Source organism: Dendrobates tinctorius, unplaced genomic scaffold (assembly GCF_039654945.1).
Source record: "Dendrobates tinctorius isolate UK_male_01 unplaced genomic scaffold, ASM3965494v1 ptg000250l, whole genome shotgun sequence".
NCBI classification, from domain to species: Eukaryota; Metazoa; Chordata; class Amphibia; order Anura; family Dendrobatidae; genus Dendrobates; species Dendrobates tinctorius.
Window position 1 is genome coordinate 27,288,465 of NW_027361917.1, and position 20,760 is coordinate 27,309,224.

At 44.8% G+C, this 20,760-nt stretch overlaps 1 protein-coding gene across 4 annotated transcripts in view; it reads left to right on the forward strand.

Moving 5' to 3' along the window:
- Window positions 1-20,170, forward strand: part of GPATCH11 (G-patch domain containing 11) — a 100,394-nt gene extending 80,224 nt beyond the window's left edge. For 3 of the 4 annotated variants that reach the window (XM_073557597.1, XM_073557599.1, XM_073557596.1), the window contains exon 8: window positions 19,486-20,170. In XM_073557597.1, coding sequence (XP_073413698.1) covers window positions 19,486-19,688 — 203 coding nt within the window. In that variant the 3' untranslated portion in view covers window positions 19,689-20,170. Of the gene's footprint in view, window positions 1-3,931; window positions 4,438-19,485 lie in introns of those variants that run through there. The other variant, XM_073557598.1, reaches the window with a different exon arrangement.
- The last annotated feature ends 590 nt before the right edge of the window (window positions 20,171-20,760 follow it).

Here is a 20,760-nt window from a genome sequence, read left to right on the forward strand (position 1 = left end):
TCTCGCCATGTCTAGCTCTCCTTCGTGCACAACACATGGGTAAGGGAGCTGGTATCCTCGGGGTACAAGTTAGACATTGTCAAACAGCCCCAAGACGATTTTTTTCTCTCTCGTCCTCCCAAGGGGCAATCTCGGTCACAAGCCTTGTTCAGGGCCATCGAATTGCTCCGGAAACACAGCGTTGCCATCCCCGTACCGGAAGGCGAAAGAGGTCAGGTTTCTATTCCGACCTGTTCACGGTCCCCAAAAGGGACAGGACTGTCAGGCCCATTCTGGACCTAAAGCTTCTGAACAGATTTGTCAGGATCAGGCAGTCCTGGATGGAGTCTCTCCGCTTGGTCATAGCTGCCATAGAACAGGGAGAAGGTTTGGCTTCTATCGACATCCAAGACGCGTACCTGTACATCAGAAGGTTCTACGCTTTGCTATCAGCAGCCTATACTTTCAGTTCGCAGCTCTCCCCTTTGGGCTAGCTACAGCCCCCGGAGTGTTTACAGGGGTCAGGGCGGGTGTCATGGCCATCCTGCACTCCTGGGGCATAGTCGTCTTCCCTTATTTAGACGACCTCTTGATCAAGGACCCCTCATATCGAGCATGCGAGGAGAGCATCAACATCACGCTAGATACTCTTGCCCGCTTAGGGTGATTGGTCAACCTATAGAGATCATCCCCGGTCCCAGCTCGGAGGAGTTCCCTTTTAAGGATGATCTTCGGCACCTCCCGGGGGTTGGTAATCCTCCCTCGAGACAAGGCCCTAGCTCTTCGGCAAGGAGTCCAGATACTTCGCCAGCCAGTCCCTCATACCTTTCGTCTTTGCATGAGGGTCGTAAAGAAGAGGATGGCGGCAATGGGAGCAATTCCATTTGCCCAACTCCATCCTCGCCCCCTGCAGCTCGCCCTCTTGGCATCATAGGACAAGAACCCATTCTCACTCGACCACCAGTGCTTGTTGTCTAGGCAGGTCAGACAGGCACTTGTATGGAGGACAATCAGTTCCTCCCATCTTCAGGGGAAACCCTTTCCCCCGGACCATGGGTTGGTGGTCACAACCGACGCCAGCCTCCTCGACTACGGAGCAGTCTTTTTCACCATCACGCGATCCAGGGACGGTGCTCACCGCAGGGGGCACGCATCCCAATTAACTTGTTAGAAATTCAAGCAACCCGGCTGGCTCCGCAACGTTTTCATCATCCTCTAGCAGGCCGCCCTGTCCGGATTCAAGCGGACAACGCCACGGCCGTGGCTAACATAAATCACCAGGTGAGCACCCGCAGCAGAGCAGCCATGTACGAAGTGAGGAACATTCCTTCACTGGGCCGTGAGGAATCACTCGGAGATCTCGGCCATCCACATTCCGGACGTAGAGAACTAGGCGGCAGGCTTCCTCAGCCGGCAGGATCTTGTGTCCAGGGAATGGCCACTACACCCCGAGTTTTTTCCTGCAAGTATGCCGATGGTGGGGAATGCTGGACGTGGACCTGACTGCCTCCGGGGTAGGCGCCAAGGTGGTTGCGTTGGTCGCCTTGGTCCCGGGACCCGCAGGCAAGCGCCAGGAATGCATTGGTTCTGCCATGGAACCAGTATTCGCCTCCCATACCTATTTCCCCCGCTGTCGCTATTCCCAAGGATCATCAAGAGGTTCAAGGCAGAAGGAGTTTCCAGTGGTGCTACTGGCCCCAGATTGGCCTCGGGGGGCGTAGTACGCAACCTGGTGCAGCTACACGCTGACTTTCCCTGGCGACTGCCAGGGCGCCCAGACCTACCTTCTCAGGTTCCGAGCTACCACCCGAACCCAGGGGCCCTGTGTTTGACAGCTTAGCTGTTGAATCTTGGATTCTGACCTAGGCTGGGTTCAGACGCGATGTGGTTACTACAATGGTTAGTGCCCAGAAGCCCGCCTCAGTACATATTGTCCACCACACCTGGAGGATTGTCTTTTCATGGTGTCAGGATCACGGTCGTTCTCCACTATGATGTTCTATTCCCAACATTTTGGCGTTTTTTCCCAGTCCAGCTTGGACTCGGGTTTAGCTCCAAGTTCCCTTAGGAGAATAATATCTGCCTTATCCATCCTGTTCCAGCGCAGAATCGCTACCAATCTTCAGGTACAGACCTTCAGCCAGGGGGTCTCACACTTGGTACCCCCCTATAGGACCCCTCGGAACAGCTGGGTCCTTAACCTGGTCCTAGGCATTCTGCAGGAAGCTACATTCAAGCCACTACAATAGGTATCTTCGACATACCTTCCCTGGAAGGTGGTGTTCCTCGTGGTGATAACATCAATCAGGCGGGTCCCGGAGCTGGCAGCTCTATCTTGCCGAGCTCCGTTCCTGATATCTCGCAAGGAGAAGATGGGTCTTAGGCCAGCTCCCCCTTTTTCTGCAGAAGGTTGTTTCCTAATTTCGTTTTAATGAGGATATTGCCTTGCCCTCCTTTTTTTCCCGGCACCAGTACACCGGGTGGAAAAGGCTCTTCATACGTTAGACCTGGGGAGAGCTCCGAGGAGGTACGTGTCACGGACGGCATCCTTTCTTCAGACAGACGTGCTGTAGGAAGGGACTTGCTGCCTCAAGAGCGACCATAGCCAGGTGGATTCGGCTTATGATTCAGGAATCCTACCGCATCCTGGCGCAGCTGTGCCAGCAGAGATCAGAGCGCACTCAACTCGAGCACTGGGCGCCTCTCGGGCTCTTCGGCATCTGGCATCGGCAGAGCAGGTATGCAAGGCGGCAACCTGGTCCAGCTGGCACACATTCTCCAAACATTACAAATGTCCATACACTGGCTTCAGCACATGCAGCCTGGGTAAAAGGATTCTCCAAGCAGTGGCGCACCCTTACACAGTAGGTGCGTGTAGCTTGGACCGGTGATTCGACTCCCCACCCAGGGACTGCTTTAAGACGTCCCACTGTCCTGTGTCCCCCAATGAGGCGAAGGAGAAACATGGATTTTTGTGATAACTCACCGTGAAATCCTTTTCTCCGAGATGCTCATTGGGGGACACAGCACCCACCCTGTTAGCCAATTGGCTCCTTTTTGTTTATTAATAGGTATTTATGATACCAGGTGGGTTTTCTAGACAGGTTGTTACCTGCATTGAGGCTGATTTTTGTCTTGTAGATCTCCTACTGCTTTTGCACTGAACTGATTCCGCCTGCAATCGAGGCGAGGGTGTATACTGCGGAGGAGGAGCTAACCTTTTTTTCATCCACTTAGTTTTAGCCTCCTGGCAGCAGTAGCATACACCCACTGCCCTGTGTCCCCCAATGAGCATCTCGGAGAAAAGGATTTTACAGTGAGTTATCACAAAAATCCATGTTTTTTGCAAATTCTGTTTTTTTCCCGTTTTCAAGTACACTGCTTGGTAGAATGAACAGCGCCATTCACAACTCATCTAATGAAAAACAAGCCCTCATATGACTATATTGACGGAAAAATAAAAAAAGTTATGGCTCTTGGAGGAATGGGAGGAAAAAACAAAAACAGAAAATGGCCATGGCATGAAGGGGGTTAAAAGAGATTCATGATGCATATGTCTTTGTTCTTTTGCCCATTTTAATCTTTCTGGATTTTTTTTGCCAGTATCAAGTGGCCTTTTCTTTATCTGCTGCTGTTCTGATTTTCTTGTATGGGGGGAAACTGACATTGTGTGAATTGTTGTCCGTTTCTAAGTATTACATCAGTGCCAGGAGCAAATCTAAAACTCAGTTTGGAGGATCTAAAAGTGATGGATGCTAGAACTTAAAGTGAGATGTGACCCCGGAAAACACAAAATCAGAAATCCAGAAAAGGAGTTTAGCACCATCACAACTCAATGTGACAAATGGTTACTGAATAATATATTTTATACATGATAATGTCCATAAGGTTGCCGGAGATATAGCCACATTTTCTAAAGTATGATTTATCGGTTTGTTTGTTTTTTACACAGATGAAGAAGACATTCAGTCAAATTGTCCTGGGGACACGTCTGAAGACCATGACTGAGACTCCTAATAATAGTCTGTGGATTTAAGAATTTACTGTTCATTGACACAAGGAGCAGTAAAGCTCTGCTTTACATCGACCTCTATTAACGTTAATGGACTTGCGCTTGCATAATAAATGATACAAGAACTTTAACATTTTTGTTTCCTTTTTTATATACATCCTTTAAAAAAAAAATAAGAGCCTGCATCTTGCCTGGCAGACATCTATACAGCGGTCAGACTTTTGTACAGAATTTTTCTGCGTCTTATTTATTACAATGGTACCATGTCAGATTATATTACAATAAAGAGAAATATTAGTCTGCAGCTGAATTTCTGTTATTAGGAGAAAATCTCAAATATAAATTGGTCGTCTCTGTATCACACTTTATTGGATATGATAAAACATGTCTTTATTGGGTTCTGTGCAAACGTTTTCTTTTTTAAATAAAAAACATAGTAGAATTGATGTTTTGCATTTCATTTTAGTATGTTTTTTCATATTCTGTTAGTACTCTTTTATGCTCACAATAATACTGTTACTGGGGGGTACGGCAATGCACTGGTTCTGAGCAGTCATGTGGAAGCTGAGCTCCCGCCATCCTGCATATTCTGCACTTACCAGGCCTCCTGACAGCTCTCCATGCCATGAAACACTTCTCTGGGAGAGTGATAATGCTTGGCTTCAGAGGGGCTGCTGCGGTCTGGGCTCTGGTCCGGAGTGTCCCTCAAAATCCCTCTGAGGAAAACTTCAGAAGAAGCGGTGGCCGTCTTGTGCACCTCACCAGTGGCACTGTGGATGGGCTCCGCAAGAGGTATTTAACAGCAGACACCCTCTCCTTTTAGAGGGCTTGGGCTCTAGCTGGCTGTTCGAGTAGTACTGTGGCGAGAGCGCTGAATAGACAAGCCCCATGACCTCCAGGGGGCTCTACAAATAAGGAAAGGACAGCAGACATTTTATTTGGAGTTGGGGCGAACACCCTGGAGTGACAAGAACACATTTATCCAAATGCCCTGCAGTTTCTGACATTAAACAGCTGTCAGAGGGGTTCACGGCATGTAAATCCACATGCTGAAGGACACTTGCAGCAATTTGGGAAATCTTATAAATTGCAGGACTGGTGCATAATTATATAAAACAAGTTTTGGTGCTCGGCATAGTGGCAAAACTGTGACACATTAGACTAGTTAATTGCACATTATATTGATTGGTAATATAGCACAGTGTATCAACAGAGGAAAAAGCACCCTCATTCTTAAAATACATCCTGCCTATACTACAGTTGTGCTCAAAAGTTTACATACCCCGGCAGAATTTTTGCTTTCTTGGTCTTTTTTCAGAGAATATGAATGATAACTCCCAGGGCTGTGGAGTCTGAGTCGGTGCTCATTTTGGTGGAGTTGGAGTCAGAGTCGGTATAAAATGGACCGACTCCGACTCCTAAGATATATAAGAAATTGGGTACAGTAGTTCAATGCAGAATGTGCTGAATATTTTTTCATAGGAATTTGGGAAAGTTATGAAATGTCCTATAAATGGCTGTTCTATTCCTGATCTAAGGCTACATTCACACAGCGTTTTTGCTGTTTTTTTTGAGGATACGTTTTTCAGCTGCAAAAGCAGATCAGCTTTTTAAAAAACCGCATCACCTGAAAGGTTTTTGAGCTCATAGATAATGTTTTTAATAGCAAAAGTAGATTAGAAAAACGCCACACAAACTGACATGTTCATTCAGCCCAAAAACGGATCCTCACAAAACAATGTGTCTGAATGTCATATCTTGAAACTCATTGACTTTGCTGGGATGCCCAGAGTCACTGCATTTTACTGCAAAAAAACATCCGCAAAAACGCTGTGTGTGAATCATGGCTGTAGCAAGGGGGGGCAGCTGCCCCCCCCAGGTGCATGCCCCTGCTTCTATCAAAACTCACTTGTTGGTTGTAACTATGGTTGTCATTGTTTTGACTTGTTTTCTTGTTCAACCTCAATAAAAATAATTGAGAAAAAAAAACAAACTTGTATGCTGCAGTGCTCCTGTCCTGCATCTGCTCCAGACTGCAGGGGGCAATCTCCCCTCCTCTGTCCTGTCTTCTGCCATCTTCACCAGAGAAAGGAGGGGGAGGGGTGCCTGCCCTGCACAGGATCCGATTCCTGGGCCCCGAGCTAGAGAAAGTGAGAAAGTTGTGTACATGCTGCATCTGGCAATACGAGATAGGCTGCAAGAGGGACATGCTGGAAATCTGATTGGAAAAGTGAGGAAATTGGTTATTGCCACCAGAACCCCTAAAATTGATTACATCTTGAAGAGATGTGCTGGGAAAGGGGCAGTTGTCGATCAAGCTACTCAGTGGGGCAGCACTTATTTAATGATTGAGCGATTGCTTGAACTAAAACTGTTAGATATGGCGAACCCTCAGGTCACCCTAAATGAAGGTCAATGGACACAGGAGGCTGAATTGAAGGAATTGGTTAATCACCCACTTACCGTGACTAAAAAATTACAAGCTGAGGATTTATCTCCTGGCATTTTCATAAGAGAGTTGAAGAACTTGCTATTTTACCTGTCCCAAAGAGGAGGTTTAATCGCCGATGGCATTTCTGCTTCAATGAATCGGAGAGAGACACAGCTATTGGAAAATACATTTTTTCTGGCAGCTGTTTGTGTGCCCAAGTCATCGTATACTGCTTGATGATCAACAGCTTACTAAAGGAAAAGAAGCTCTGACTGAGGTAGCAGTTAGGATGCGTGGCCTACAGGAGGCCTGCCAGGCGCAAGAGTACTTGAGTCTTGACAGTGCTACTGCTGCCATATCTTCATCCTCATCAGATGAGGAGTTTGATTTTGACAAGTATTTGGATGACATAGAGCAGGCAAAGCGTTGCTGCACGGAAAAAGATTTCACTCTGTCTCCTATAGCAAGCAGACTGACCATATTTCAGCAAAATGTTTCACTTGCTCTCAAAGAAATAGAAAAATGCAACCGTTCATCAAAACTGACTGTGCATGAGGCAATTCCTTTATACCCAGAAATTGTTAGAGATGTTGCCCATGTGATGTGGTTACGGCAAGTTAGTGTAGCGAGGTTGTTCTCTAGTCTTAAAATTATTAGGTCAGATTTGAGGTCATCTATGAAGGAGGATCTGATGGAGGCAATTCTATTTCTTAGAACAAATTCATAGACTGCACAAAGTTATTTAATATGTTTTTGTTGAAAACTGTTTTTTGCCACATACATAGTTTATTATATAGTGTTATATATATATATATATATATATATATATATATATATATATATGTAATTGATATTACATAGTGTATTACATATTTACAATTTATTAGTTTTTTGTATTCTAAAGTTGTATTCCAATAAATATACAGTATATCATGTTCTATCTAAATATCTTGAATATTGTATCATAAAAATGATTAAATGTCTGATGTTCACATTGTACTACAATAAATTTTTCACTTAAATATAAGCAATATATGTCGGAGTCGTGGAGTTGGAGTCGGTGTAAGGGAAATTGAGGAGTCGGAGTCGCAGGTTTGGCTTACCGACTCCACAGCCCTGATAACACCACAACTTTTTCTCCACTCATGGTTAGTGGTTGGCTTAAGCCATTTATTGTTAAACTACTGTGTTTTCTCTTTTTAATTCATAATGACAACCCAAAACATCCAAAGGACTTAGATCAAAAGTTCACATACCCCATTTCTTAATACCGGGTATTGCCCCCTCTAATATCACTGACAGCTTGAATTCTTTTGTGGTAGCTATGGATGAAGTTCTTTATTTTCTCAAATGATAAAGCTGCCCACTTTTCTTGTCAAAAAGCCTCCAGTTCCAGTAAATTCCTGGGCTGTCTAGCATGAACTTCACACTCGAGATCTCCCCAGAGTGGTTGAATGATATTGAGGTCAGGATCGCGCTGGCTTATCAGCGCCGTAGCTGCATGTGTCACGGCTGTGTCACAGCCCATGCACGGAGAGCCCAACAAACAGGCTTTCCATGCATATGCTGCGACACATGCAGCTGCGGATGATCGTCCAGCGCGATCCAGGAAGCCGGGTTTCCTCTTCAGCTTATTCGGTAAGTGCTATAGCTTGCCGAATAAGAGGGAATCCAATCATTCGCTCAACTCTACTAGTGATGAGCGAACTTGCTCGGGTGCTATCCAAGTACCTTGGCCATGCTTGGATATGTTCGAGCCCCTGCGGCAGCAAGTTTTCCGGCTGTTAGTCGCAACACGTGGGGACTATCAAGAAATGACTTTGAGACAAGTCACTGAGCAACTTTTACAAGCTATAACCACATGATAAGCCTCTTTGATGGGAAAATTTGAAGAGGTTCACTCTGATGTGTCTCTGATCCATCAGGATATGCAGGCCATGGGGAGTCAAATCTCTGAGGCCAAATCAAGGGTGTCAAGACCTGGAAGAAGAAATACCTTCCACGACCACAAAACTGACTAAAATTGCTGGATCTATAAACACCTGGTGTCAAAAAACTGATGACTTGGAAAATCTGATGTGTAGAAATAACATTCGTTTCATAGGTCTATCAGAACACACAGAAGGACCGCAACCTAAACGTTTCTTGGAAAATTGGCTTAACTCTACACTGGGAGATAATTCTCCCTAGTATTTGCAGTGGAAAGGGCTCACAGAGTCCCAGCAAAGCTAGGCTACTGAATTACAAAGAGAGATACTACCTTACGACTGGCCACACAAAAAAAGTCCCCTCAAGTGCAACAACTCTACAATCTCCATTTTCCCAGATTTTTCAGTAGAATTACAAAAGCAGAGAGCTCAATATATGGACATTAAAAGGAAACTTAAAGTGCACCTGTCACCTGTTTTGGCAGCTATAAGATGCGGCCGCTGCCTTTCAGGGCTTATCTACAGCATATTATAATGCTGTAGATAAGCCCCGAGTCCAACATGCAATATAAGAAAAATAAGTTTTATTATACTCACCTGGGGGGGCGGTCCAATGCGGTCCGGTCCGATGGGTGTCGCAGGTCCGGGTCCGGCGCCTCCCGTCTTGTGATGCCGCCTTCCTGCTTGCTTCCTCGATCACAGCAACGCATTTCTGCGCTGGTGTACTTCTCTGTGTATACACACACACAGTAGGAAAAATAAGTATTTGATGCACTGCCGATTTTGGAATGGAAAGGTCTGTAATTTTTATCGTAGATACACTTCAACTGTGAGAGATAGATAGAATCTTAAAAGAAAAATCCAGAAAATCACATTGTATGATTTTTACATAATTTGCATTTTATTGCATGAAATAAGTATTCGATACAATAGAAAAACAGTACTGAATTTTTCGTACAGAAACCTTTGTAATTATACAGGACAGACTTCCTGTAGTTCTTGACCAAGCTTGCACACACTACCGCAGGAATTTTGGCCCACTCCTCCGTACAGATCTTCTCCAGATCTTTCAGGTTTTGGGGCTGTTGCTGGGCAACATTGAGTTTCAGCTTCCTCCAAATATTTTCTATTGGGTTCAGGTCTGGAGACTTGCTAAGTCAATCCAGGACCTTGAAATGCTTCTTACGGAGCCACTCCTTAGATGCTCTGGCTTTGTGTTTTGGGGTCATTGTCATGCTGGAAGATCCAGTCATGACCCATCTTCAATGCTCTTACTGAGGGCAGGAGGCTGTTGGCCAAAATCTTGTGATACATGACCTCATCCGTCCTCCCTTCAACATGTTGCAGTCATCCTGTCAACTTTGCAGAAAAACACCCCCAAAGTATGATGTTTCCCCACCATGTTTCATGGTTGAGATGCTGTTCTTGAGGTTCCACTCATCCTTTTTGTCCTCCAAACATGGCTAGTGGAGTTGATACTAAAAAGTTTATTGTGGTATCATCGGACCACATGATCTTCTCCCATGCCTCCTCTGGAGCATCCAGATGGTCATTGGCGTACTTCAAACAGGCCTGGATATGTGCTGGCATGAGAAGGGAGACCTTCCTTGCCCTGCAGGATTTTAATTCTTGACAGTGTAGTGTGTTACTAATGGTAATGTTTGAGACTGTGGTCCCAGCTCTCTTCAGGACATTGACCATGTCCTCCCATATACAGTGGGGCAAAAAAGTATTTAGTCAGTCAGCAATAGTGCAAGTTCCACCACTTAAAAAGATGAGAGGCGTCTGTAATTTACATCATAGGTAGACCTCAACTATGGGAGACAAACTGAGAAAAAAAATCCAGAAAATCACATTGTCTGTTTTTTTTTCATTTTATTTGCATATTATGGTGGAAAATAAGTATTTGGTCAGAAACAAAATTTCATCTCAATACTTTGTGATATATCCTTTGTTGGCAATGACAGAGGTCAAACGTTTTCTGTAAGTCTTCACAAGGTTGCCACACACTGTTGTTGGTATATTGGCCCATTCCTCCATGCAGATCTCCTCTAGAGCAGTGATGTTTTTGGCTTTTCGCTTGGCAACACGGACTTTCAACTCCCTCCAAAGGTTTTCTATAGGGTTGAGATCAGGAGACTGGCTAGGCCACTCCAGGACCTTGAAATTCTTCTTAAGAAGCCACTCCTTCGTTGCCCTGGCGGTGTGCTTTGGATCATTGTCATGTTGAAAGACCCAGCCATGTTTCATCTTCAATGCCCTTGCTGATGGAAGGAGGTTTGCACTCAAAATCTCACGATACATGGCCCCATTCATTCTTTCATGTACCCGGATCAGTCGTCCTGGCCCCTTTGCAGAGAAACAGCCCCAAAGCATGATGTTTCCACCACCATGCTTTACAGTAGGTATGGTGTTTGATGGATGCAACTCAGTATTCTTTTTCCTCCAAACACGACAAGTTGTGTTTCTCCCAAACAGTTCCAGTTTGGTTTCATCAGACCATAGGACATTCTCCCAAAACTCCTCTGGATCATCCAAATGCTCTCTAGCAAACTTCAGACGGGCCCGGACAAGTACAGGCTTAAGCAGTGGGACACGTCTGGCACTGCAGGATCTGAGTCCATGGTGGCATAGTGTGTTACTTATGGTAGGCCTTGTTACATTGGTCCCAGCTCTCTGCAGTTCATTCACTAGGTCCCCCCGCGTGGTTCTGGGATTTTTGCTCACCGTTCTTGTGATCATTCTGACCCCACGGGGTGGGATTTTGCGTGGAGCACCAGATCGAGGGAGATTATCAGTGGTCTTGTATGTCTTCCATTTTCTAATTATTGCTCCCACAGTTGATTTCTTCACTCCAAGCTGGTTGGCTATTGCAGATTCAGTCTTCCCAGCCTGGTGCAGGGCTACAATTTTGTTTCTGGTGTCCTTTGACAGCTCTTTGGTCTTCACCATAGTGGAGTTTGGAGTCAGACTGTTTGAGGGTGTGCACAGGTGTCTTTTTATACTGATAACAAGTTTAAACAGGTGCCATTACTACAGGTAATGAGTGGAGGAAAGAGGAGACTCTTAAAGAAGAAGTTACAGGTCTGTGAGAGCCAGAAATCTTGATTGCTTGTTTCTGACCAAATACTTATTTTCCACCATAATATGCAAATAAAATGAAAAAAAAAATACAATGTGATTTTCTGGATTTTTTTTTCTCAGTTTGTCTCCCATAGTTGAGGTCTACCTATGATGTAAATTACAGACGCCTCTCATCTTTTTAAGTGGTGGAACTTGCACTATTGCTGACTGACTAAATACTTTTTTGCCCCACTGTAGTTCTGGGCTGATTCCTGACTTTTCTGAGTATCATCCTTACCGCACGATGCGTCATCTCGCATGGAGCCCCAGACTGAGGAAGATTGACAGTCATCTTATGTTTCTTCCATTTTCTAATAATGGTTGCCTTCTCATCAAGCTGCTTACCTATTGTCCTGTAGCCCATTCACAGTCTTGTGCAGGTCTACAATTTTTTCCCTGTTGTCCTAAGGCTAGTTTCAGACTAGCGTTTTTTGCCAGCAGCGCACGCCGCTGCTAAGCCCCGCCCCTGCCAGCCCCCTCCGGTCATCTCCGCCTAGTATCGCATACGGCTGCATGCGATCTGCACACCCTAACTTTAGCATAGGGTGCGCTGACCGTGTGCTAGTAGAATTTTGCGTGTGCTGCACCCTCTTAACGGTGCTCCGAGCGCACCAAAATGCAACATGGTGCGTTCGGCACGCACCCTCAAAAGGGCGCAGCGCACGCAAAATTCTACAAGCGCACGGTCTGCGCACCCTATGCTAAAGACAGGGTGTGCAGATCGCATGCAGCCATGTGCGATACTAGGCGGAGATGACCGAAGAGGGCAGGGCTTAGCAGCGGCATGCGCTGCTGGCAAAAAACGCTAGTCTAAAACTAGCCTAAGACAGCTATTTGATCTTGACCATGGTGGAGAACTTGAAATGTGAGTGTGTGGGCAGATGTCTTTTATACAAGTAACAAGTTCAAACTGGTAAAATTAATACAGGTAATGAGTGCAGAGCAGGAGGGCTTCTTAAAGAAAAAAATAACAGGTCTGTGAGAATCCGAATTGCTGGTTGGTAGGTGATCAAATACTTAATTAACTTGCATTTTCTTGCATGAAATATTTAAAATTCAAACAATGTGATTTTCTGGATTTATTTTAAGATTCAGTGTATCACAGTTGAAGTGTATGTATGATAAAATTACAGACCTCTCCAATCTTTGTTCGTGGGAAAACTTACAAAATTGGCAGTGTATCAATACTTACTTTCCCTGCTATAGATAAATATATAATGCTCAAAGAAATAAGGGGAACACAAACAGCCTGTTGAAAATGAAATAGTGTTCCCTTTATTTTTTTGAGCAGTATATATTTCCCTACAATTTATTGTGCAAGGTTAGTATTGTCAGCATTGCTCAGCATATAAAGTATAGGTACAATCACATTGCTGAGAAGGAAACTGCTGAGCGCTAGACTTGTAGAGGGTTTTTGTTGCTCTGCGCCATATCTGGCACTGTGCAACTACTGTATGTGCTGAATGCTTCTGACAGGAATAAATGGTGTCTACTGCAAGGAATAAGCGGAATTCCATTCCATGAGCCTAGAGAGTGACTAATGCATTGACTGCTGCACTACTTATGAACACTCAACGCTGGACTGATAGAGGAAATTAGTCTACCAGCCCAGCGCTGATCAGTGTAACAAGGACTGAGCATTGCTCAGCATATACAGTAAAGGTACACAGTGCTGGTCAGGGCACAAACTGATTTACTGCTTCTCTCCTGAAGACTTGTCAGTGCTGGACATGTGCGATGTGCTTATCATTAGTGATGGGCAAACCCCTGGATGTTCAAATCCGGCGTGTTTGTCTGAACATTTAAAAAAAAAAAAAAAAGTTTGGTCCTGGTACCAGAACAGTATCCTAACCCGGACTCCATTCACATGAATGGAGCGCCCGAACATCCAGTGTTTGCCACGCTGTCATCTACATGACAGTGTGGCAAGCGCTGCCTCTGATCGGCAATAAGATCATTACTGCCGGTCAGAGAGCCTCGGCTTCCACGCTGTTAGATGACAGCATGAGCCTGCAGCTGTGACCAAAGATAAAAAGTGTACCTCAATTCACTACTGCTTCCATCAGCCTATGCCTGCTACCGCTAATAACAGCGGGCGCAAGCGTCGGATGAGGTGAGCATTCATCAGCCAGCGCCTACGCGATAAATAAACAAGATGTGGGTTCACCTGTACGTGTGATAACCAGACAGTCAAAACTGACAGGTGCAGGCTGCAACCCTCAGCTGTCAGCTTTAGCAAGGTTGGATATCAAGAATAGAGGGGTCCCTATGCTGTTTGTTTTTTAATTATTTACATAATTTTAAAAAATGGTGTGGGTCCCCTCCCATTGTTGACAGACAGCTGGTGGCTGGTGTTCTCAGGCTGGAAAGGGGCCTTGGATATTGCCCCTCCCCCAAATCTAAAAATAGCAGCCCGCAGCCACCCCACAAAAGGTACATCTATCAGATGCGCCAATTCTGGTGTTTTGGCCGACTCTTCCCACAAGCCCTGTGGCAATTGCAAGTGGAATTCGTATTTGTGGGGTTGGTGTCACCTTTGTGTTGTCAGGTGGCATCAAGCCCATGGTTTAGTAATAGCGAGGCATCTATAAGACACCTCTCCATTACTAATCCTATAGTTATATTGTAAATAAACACAGCCAGTTTAAAGTCCTTTATTTAAAATTAAAGAACACACTTTTACTATTTTATTTAAAAATAATAAAAACAGTTATACTCTACTAACGCACATTCCATTGAAGCCATCATCTTCTGTAAAAAAAAAAAAAAACAGAAAATAATAAAAATAATAAACAACAAAAATATTCACTTGACACTAGAGTTGAGCGACTTTGATCGGATCGGGTTTCATGAAACAAAATTCATCCACTCAATGCCGACTTTTATTCCCCATTGACTTGCATTGAGGTCGGGTTTCGGACAAAACTCCGACTTTTTTTGCCCTAGTCGGACCAGTTTCATCTGAAACAAATTTTGTTTCATGAAACCCGATCTGACCAAAGTCGCTCAACTCTACTTGACACCCATTCCATTAAAGTCATAATTTCCTGTAAAAAATATAAATATTGAAAACAACCATATACCCTACCTTTTGACTTTTTGTATCATGCCATAATCTGCGATAAATACTATTCCACTAGGATAGTGTTACGATACCACCATCCAGGCTCAAAACTTCAGGAGAAGGAGCTGCTGCGAGCTCAGCCTCAGTGACTAACGGTGATATCATCGAGGTTACCTTGTGAAGGGTTAATACTAAAATCAGAGCTTAAGTTTCACTTCTCCATTTCTCTGTAAGGTTTCGTTTCTTAATTTTTGTTGTTGTAAGATAAATTTTTGTAATTGGCATGGGCTGTCATGAAACCAGACTGTTCCCATCTGTATAAGATAAGGGAAGCGGGGGTGTAAAACTCTGAAGAATATGCCATTATACTACTTTCTACGCTATTTAGGTACGGACATATATGTAGTTTCCGGTTTTCTTGCAATATTATTGGCTTATAAAGTGAAATGATGCTATTGGTACTTGAGAACCTTGCATAATTAAGCAAAAGATTATAAAAGATGTGACTAAAATAAAGGGGCTTAGTGATCTGCCTCGATCCTCCCGTACAGAGACCCCAGTCTCCGTGTGGTCATTTGAGTTGCTAGCAACACTGGAATAATTTGGAAATCACTGGCTCAACCGTGAAGGGTTAATTTAGCCCTCCCAAAACAGCTTCCTCGACAGTGGTGCCCAACGTGGGGCCCCCGAACAGGGACGCCTCTGCCCCCGGAGGACAACAAGACAAAGGACCCTCGGAGCGGACACAGATGCTGGAAAATTGGGACTGATCACCCCCCACAACCGCGGTAAGTTGGCAGTTATACTGTTCAGACTGACCGTTGGTGTGGTTTTCCTGTGCTTGTTGCTGCAAAGAGGATCTGAGGTTTGTCCCATGGTGGGGTGATTCATGGGTGGAATCATATAGAGGTGTAGTCCCGTTGGGGGCCCAGTGCTCGAACCGTACCTCATAAGGGACGGACACCCCGGATTGACCAGTGATTGTGACTCTCTTTATAGTCAAAATATCCTGAAATTCCCAATCATTATTAGTAATTGGGCGTGGTCATGTGATCGAAGATGGGTAGGATACGTAACTCAGGTATATATAGATATATATAACCAGAGGTGTCCGGAGGGATAGTCTGAGACGCCCTCCTCCTTTCACTGAGTACCGCGACTTTTGGGCTTCCCAGAGGGGGTTGACCCTGTGGAACAAACGGAGACGGCTGCTCCAGTATTGTGCACAATTTGTCAGGATATTTAGCTCTAAAGGAGAGAATTATGTTTCTGTGGAAGAAAAAGAAAAGTTTGGAATTGTGTGAAGGATCAGATACTGTTAGTCTTATGATTCAAAGACGAGGAAAGAAATGTGTCAGGAATGCAGGAAAAATATTTTCGATTCTGGGATTTCCTAAGGGCGGGAGGTTGCAGCCTACGCTATGGGATGAAGGAGTTAAAAGGTTGACTGATGATGGATTACTTAAAGGCGCTGAGGAATTCCGTGGCTTGGTACATGAATTGTATAATGAAGGTTATGTGGAAACTGAACAGCAAGTGAGTTCTGATTGTTTCTGTTACTGCTATGTTGAAGAAGGAAAAATTGTCTTATGACAGGGACGGGATGTTTTTTTGGTTCAAGAAAGTGACTGTGGTATGAGAATGTGATTGATTAAAGAAGGAACTAAGATCCAGACAATGTGTCAGGCAGTCGAATAGTTAAAAGTGATGATCTGAAACAAGAAGTTTCCCTGCTAGATGATAAGGTCCCTCCCCAGGAAATCAAGCCTCTCCTCCCGACTGTAAGCTCTGTGCCCCTTAACCCTAAGGCACCGATGTATCCTGGACTACCGAAACTCAGTATGCCCCCACCCTATGATCCTGCCGGGTGGATCTGTGCTGTATGTGGAGTTACTAATCCTCAGTGGAGAGAGGTCTGTTATAATTTGTTATAATTGTGGCACAAGGAGACAGAGAGTCGCAGCCCCCACCTTTTCTTTGTTAAACGCTCACTGTATCTATCATCACCCACCGCTGCCAGCCTCAGTCCCCGCTATGCCTAATATTGCTAGTGGTTATGGGGATCCAAAGAAAAAAAAAAAAGTTTTCAGAAGACTTTAACCCGCTCTGTTCAGGAGAGAGAAAAAAAAAAAAAAAAGCAAACAGCAGCCTCTAGCCCCCACCGCAGCTGCGAGCACACAGTGTGCCCTTCAGCCCACACAGCAAACTCTCGCCCCCCCTTCCTCAGACTTCAGCTAGTGGGAATCTTGCTCCTCAGCCCCTCCCTGCTAATTCTCGTTACTGCTCAGTTCGTGAACTCTCACATGTCCAGTAAATTTACTAGGGGCAGATTCATTATCACAGTTCCGCTCCGGAATACAATTCCAAGATGATGGTCAGATGGTTTTTTTCGTTATATAATCCCTATGTAGATGAAGACAGTGAGGAAATCTGTATTTTGCATGCCCTTCTTACAGTTATGATGGCCCTGATAGGCCCAGATCCACCCCCAATATTGCCTGAGGATCAATGACTCACCCCATACCTCTCAGAGATACCATCTAAACTCTGGTCAAAAGGGCCGAATGATATAGGGAAAATGCCAGTAGAACCAGTAAAAGTGTTTCTCAAACCTGGTGCCTTAATCCTCATACTCTTTTGTCCCAAAAACCCCAGGATGCTGCTTGGTTTACAGTTATTGATCTTACCAATGCCTTCTTTAGCATTCCGTTACACCCAGACTGCCAGTTTCTATTTGCATTCACTTATCAGGACGACAGTTAACATGGACAGTTATGTCACAAGGGGCCCAAAACAGTCCCAACCAGTTTTCAAAAAATAATATGAGCAGGTGTCTTTTGCCATTGTTGCCACTGTTAGCCTCCTTAAAGCATCTGGCAGCACTGAACTGTTGGGTTTCGGCCTCGAGACTTCAGTTCTGCCTTGGTCAAGTGATATTCTTGGGTCACTGTCTCCTTCAGGGTGCCAGACACCTCACAGAAGAAAGAAAAATAGCTGTCAGCTCCCTTCCTTTCCCCAAAGATGAAACTGAACTTCAGCGTTTTCTTATGTACTTATTGTTGTCAGTGGATACCGGATGCATCCCACATAATGCAACCCCTTTACAACGCCTTGAAAGATGTATAATGAACTATAAGGAAATATGGCAGTGATGAGGATTACCCCCAACTTCTGACTGAAGAAACAGCTACTCCACCAAATGTCAGTGAGAATCCACTCCCAAATCCTGGTCTGGTGTTTTACACAGATGGTTCAAGATATGCTGACGAGTTTGGTAGATTCCACACGGGATATGCTGTTACCAGAGGACACTGTAGTGCACGCAGCTGCGCTCCCGCCCTCACAGTCAGCACAAGAAGCAGAACTCCAGGCTCTGTCTACTGCATGTACTTTGGCCAAGAACAGACGGGCTAATATATACATGGACTCACGGTATGCATTTGGTATTGCTCACGATTTTGGGGCTCCTATGGGCCAATCGAGGGTTTATTACTACTGCCGGAACCCCAGTGAAAAATGCTGAAGCTGTTAAAACCCTCATGGGCTCGATCAAACTACCTACTCAGGTGGCCATTATCAAAGTTAAGGCGCACGGTCCTAGGACCAGTCCATAGACTGTTGGCAACATATTTGCGGATATGCAAGCAAAAGCCGCCGATCTCTTACCCGTTAAACCAACCATACCAACTATGGTGACCACATGCTCTCAGCGTAAACAGTTACAAGAAGCATTGACCCTACAAGAACCTGAGGATCTACAACAGACTAAAGTTTTCTGTCGGACCCCGCGAGACCGCTTAATGATGATGCAGAGAATGTCTCCAAAGGAAGAGGTGAATCAATGGAAGACTGATGGGGCACGTATGGATAATGGTCTCTGGAAAAAGGAGCAACTCGTGTGTCTCCCTAAGCGGATGTACTCTGCTATTGCCACATGGGCACTTGGGCCTACACATTGAGGAAAGAATCAGGCCCTCGCACTGGTGCAAAAATTCTACTGGGCCCCGGTTCTCCAGTTGGCCGGAAGCATTCCCTGTTACCAACATGACTGCAAAAACTACAGCGAAGAAACTGGCGATGGAAGTTATATGCAGATATGGGGTTCCAGAAGTTGTTGAAAGTGATCAAGGTCCGGCCTTTTCTTCTCATGTGTACTAAGAAGTTCTGACAATGCTTGGATCCACTGTAGCCCTCCATACTCCGTACCACCGACAATCCAGTGGTGAAGTTGAGAGGCTGAACGGCACACTGAAAGGACAATTGACCAAAATGATGCAGGAGACTACGGCTCCATGGCCAGAGCTCCTACCCATTGTACTATACCACATTCGTACTATCCCCATTGTAAAACAGGGCCTGTTCCCATATGAAATATTGTTTGGTGCTAGGCCCCCAGTTGCAAATTTCCAGCCCCAGCAGTTATCAGAAGAGAATGACCGTGTTGTTCAATGTTATTCTGCTTAGTAAAAAATCTTGCTAACACCTATGTTCTAGTTTCCTTTTCTTTTCCAGATTCAGCAGAAACCGACACCTGTTATAACCTGAAGCCTGGTGATTTGGTAGTCGTGAAAAGGCATGTCAGGAAGCACGGACTAGAACCCTTGTATGACGGTCCCGATCAAGTTCTCATCACCCAACAAGCCAATAGCAAATGAAAGGGACATAATGTTTTGGTTTTTCGCATTTTCCATATTATTATTGGTAGAAGTTAAAAGTTAAAGTTGGAAGATATTCAATGACTCAGAGATCAATACGATAAAGACAATGATTGTAGTAAGGACAGTTGGTGGTCAGACACTTTCTCCTTTCTCAATCCAGCCAATTGGTTTAAGGGAATAGGGGGCTGGATAGCTGGGATCTTACAGAGCTTGTTACACATTGCTGCCTGTATCCTTGTTGTATATGTGATACTAAAACTTGTTCTTTGGTGTATTTCTGTATGTATTAGGAAATTCTGCACTAAGACAGCTAATGTTGATACCAAAGGTGTTGTTGGCCCTGCTCTTCTCTGCACCGATCTCAAAAGGCTACTTGATGAAGATGTTGAAGCCAAGCACATGGCTACCTAGAAAAGATCCCCACCACCGTCATCAAAAATTGTTATTCGTGAACTGCAGTATACAGGGGGGACGTGCGCCGCGACAGCCATGACTGATAACACGGCATCAGCCATGTGAAGACCAGTACCCCTCAAGCTGTTAGCTTGGGATAGCACCTCTGATGCTGCATATGTGTTAAAAAATGTATCTAGGGGGAAATGTGAAGGGTTAATACTAAAATCAGAGCTTAAGTTTCACTTCTCCATTTCTCTGTAAGGTTTCGTTTCTTAATTTTTGTTGTAAGATAAATTTTTGTAATTGGCATGGGCTGTCATGAAGCCAGACTGTTCCCATCTGTATAAGATAAGGGAGGTGGGGGTGTAAAACTCTGAAGAATATGCCATTATACTACTTTCTACGCTATTTAGGTACAGACATATATGTAGTTTCCGGTTTTCTTGCAATATTATTGGCTTATAAAGTGAAATGATGCTATTGGTACTTGAGAACCTTGCATAATTAAGCAAAAGATTATAAAAGATGTGACTAAAATAAAGGGGCTTAGTGATCTGCCTCGATCCTCCCGTACAGAGACCCCAGTCTCCGTGTGGTCATTTGAGTTGCTAGCAACACTGGAATAATTTGGAAATCACTGGCTCAACCGTGAAGGGTTAATTTAGCCCTCCCAAAATAGCTTCCTCGACAACCTCAGCTCACTGAGGCTGCTTTCCTAACCAGGCCCCTGAACTACGGTGACCTCTGTGAGATCACCACTTGCACGGAGAGAAAAAGTCTCACAGTGCAGCACTGAGCTTAGTCTCACAGTGAACTGCGGTGAACCCACTGAGAGCCGCAGTGCTCTGACCGGTGGTATTAATCTTACCACCCATCAGTCTCGCCAGCGTTTCTCATGCAGATATCAGTGCACGAAACACCCGGTGTTGGGGGGGGTGAACCTGAACAGTAACACGGACTTCTTGGTGAAGTCTGTGTTGGGGGTCCGTGCCTGAACAGTAGGTGTTCGATACGGACCCCAAACTTTACTGTTCAGGTTCACCCATCTCTACTTATCATCAGTGCGACAGTCAGTCTGCATCCTGACAAGCACTGTAAGAGGACTAAAGCTGTATATGCTGAGCGTTACTGATAGAAATAAGTGGTATCTCCAAAACATAAGCGGCCCT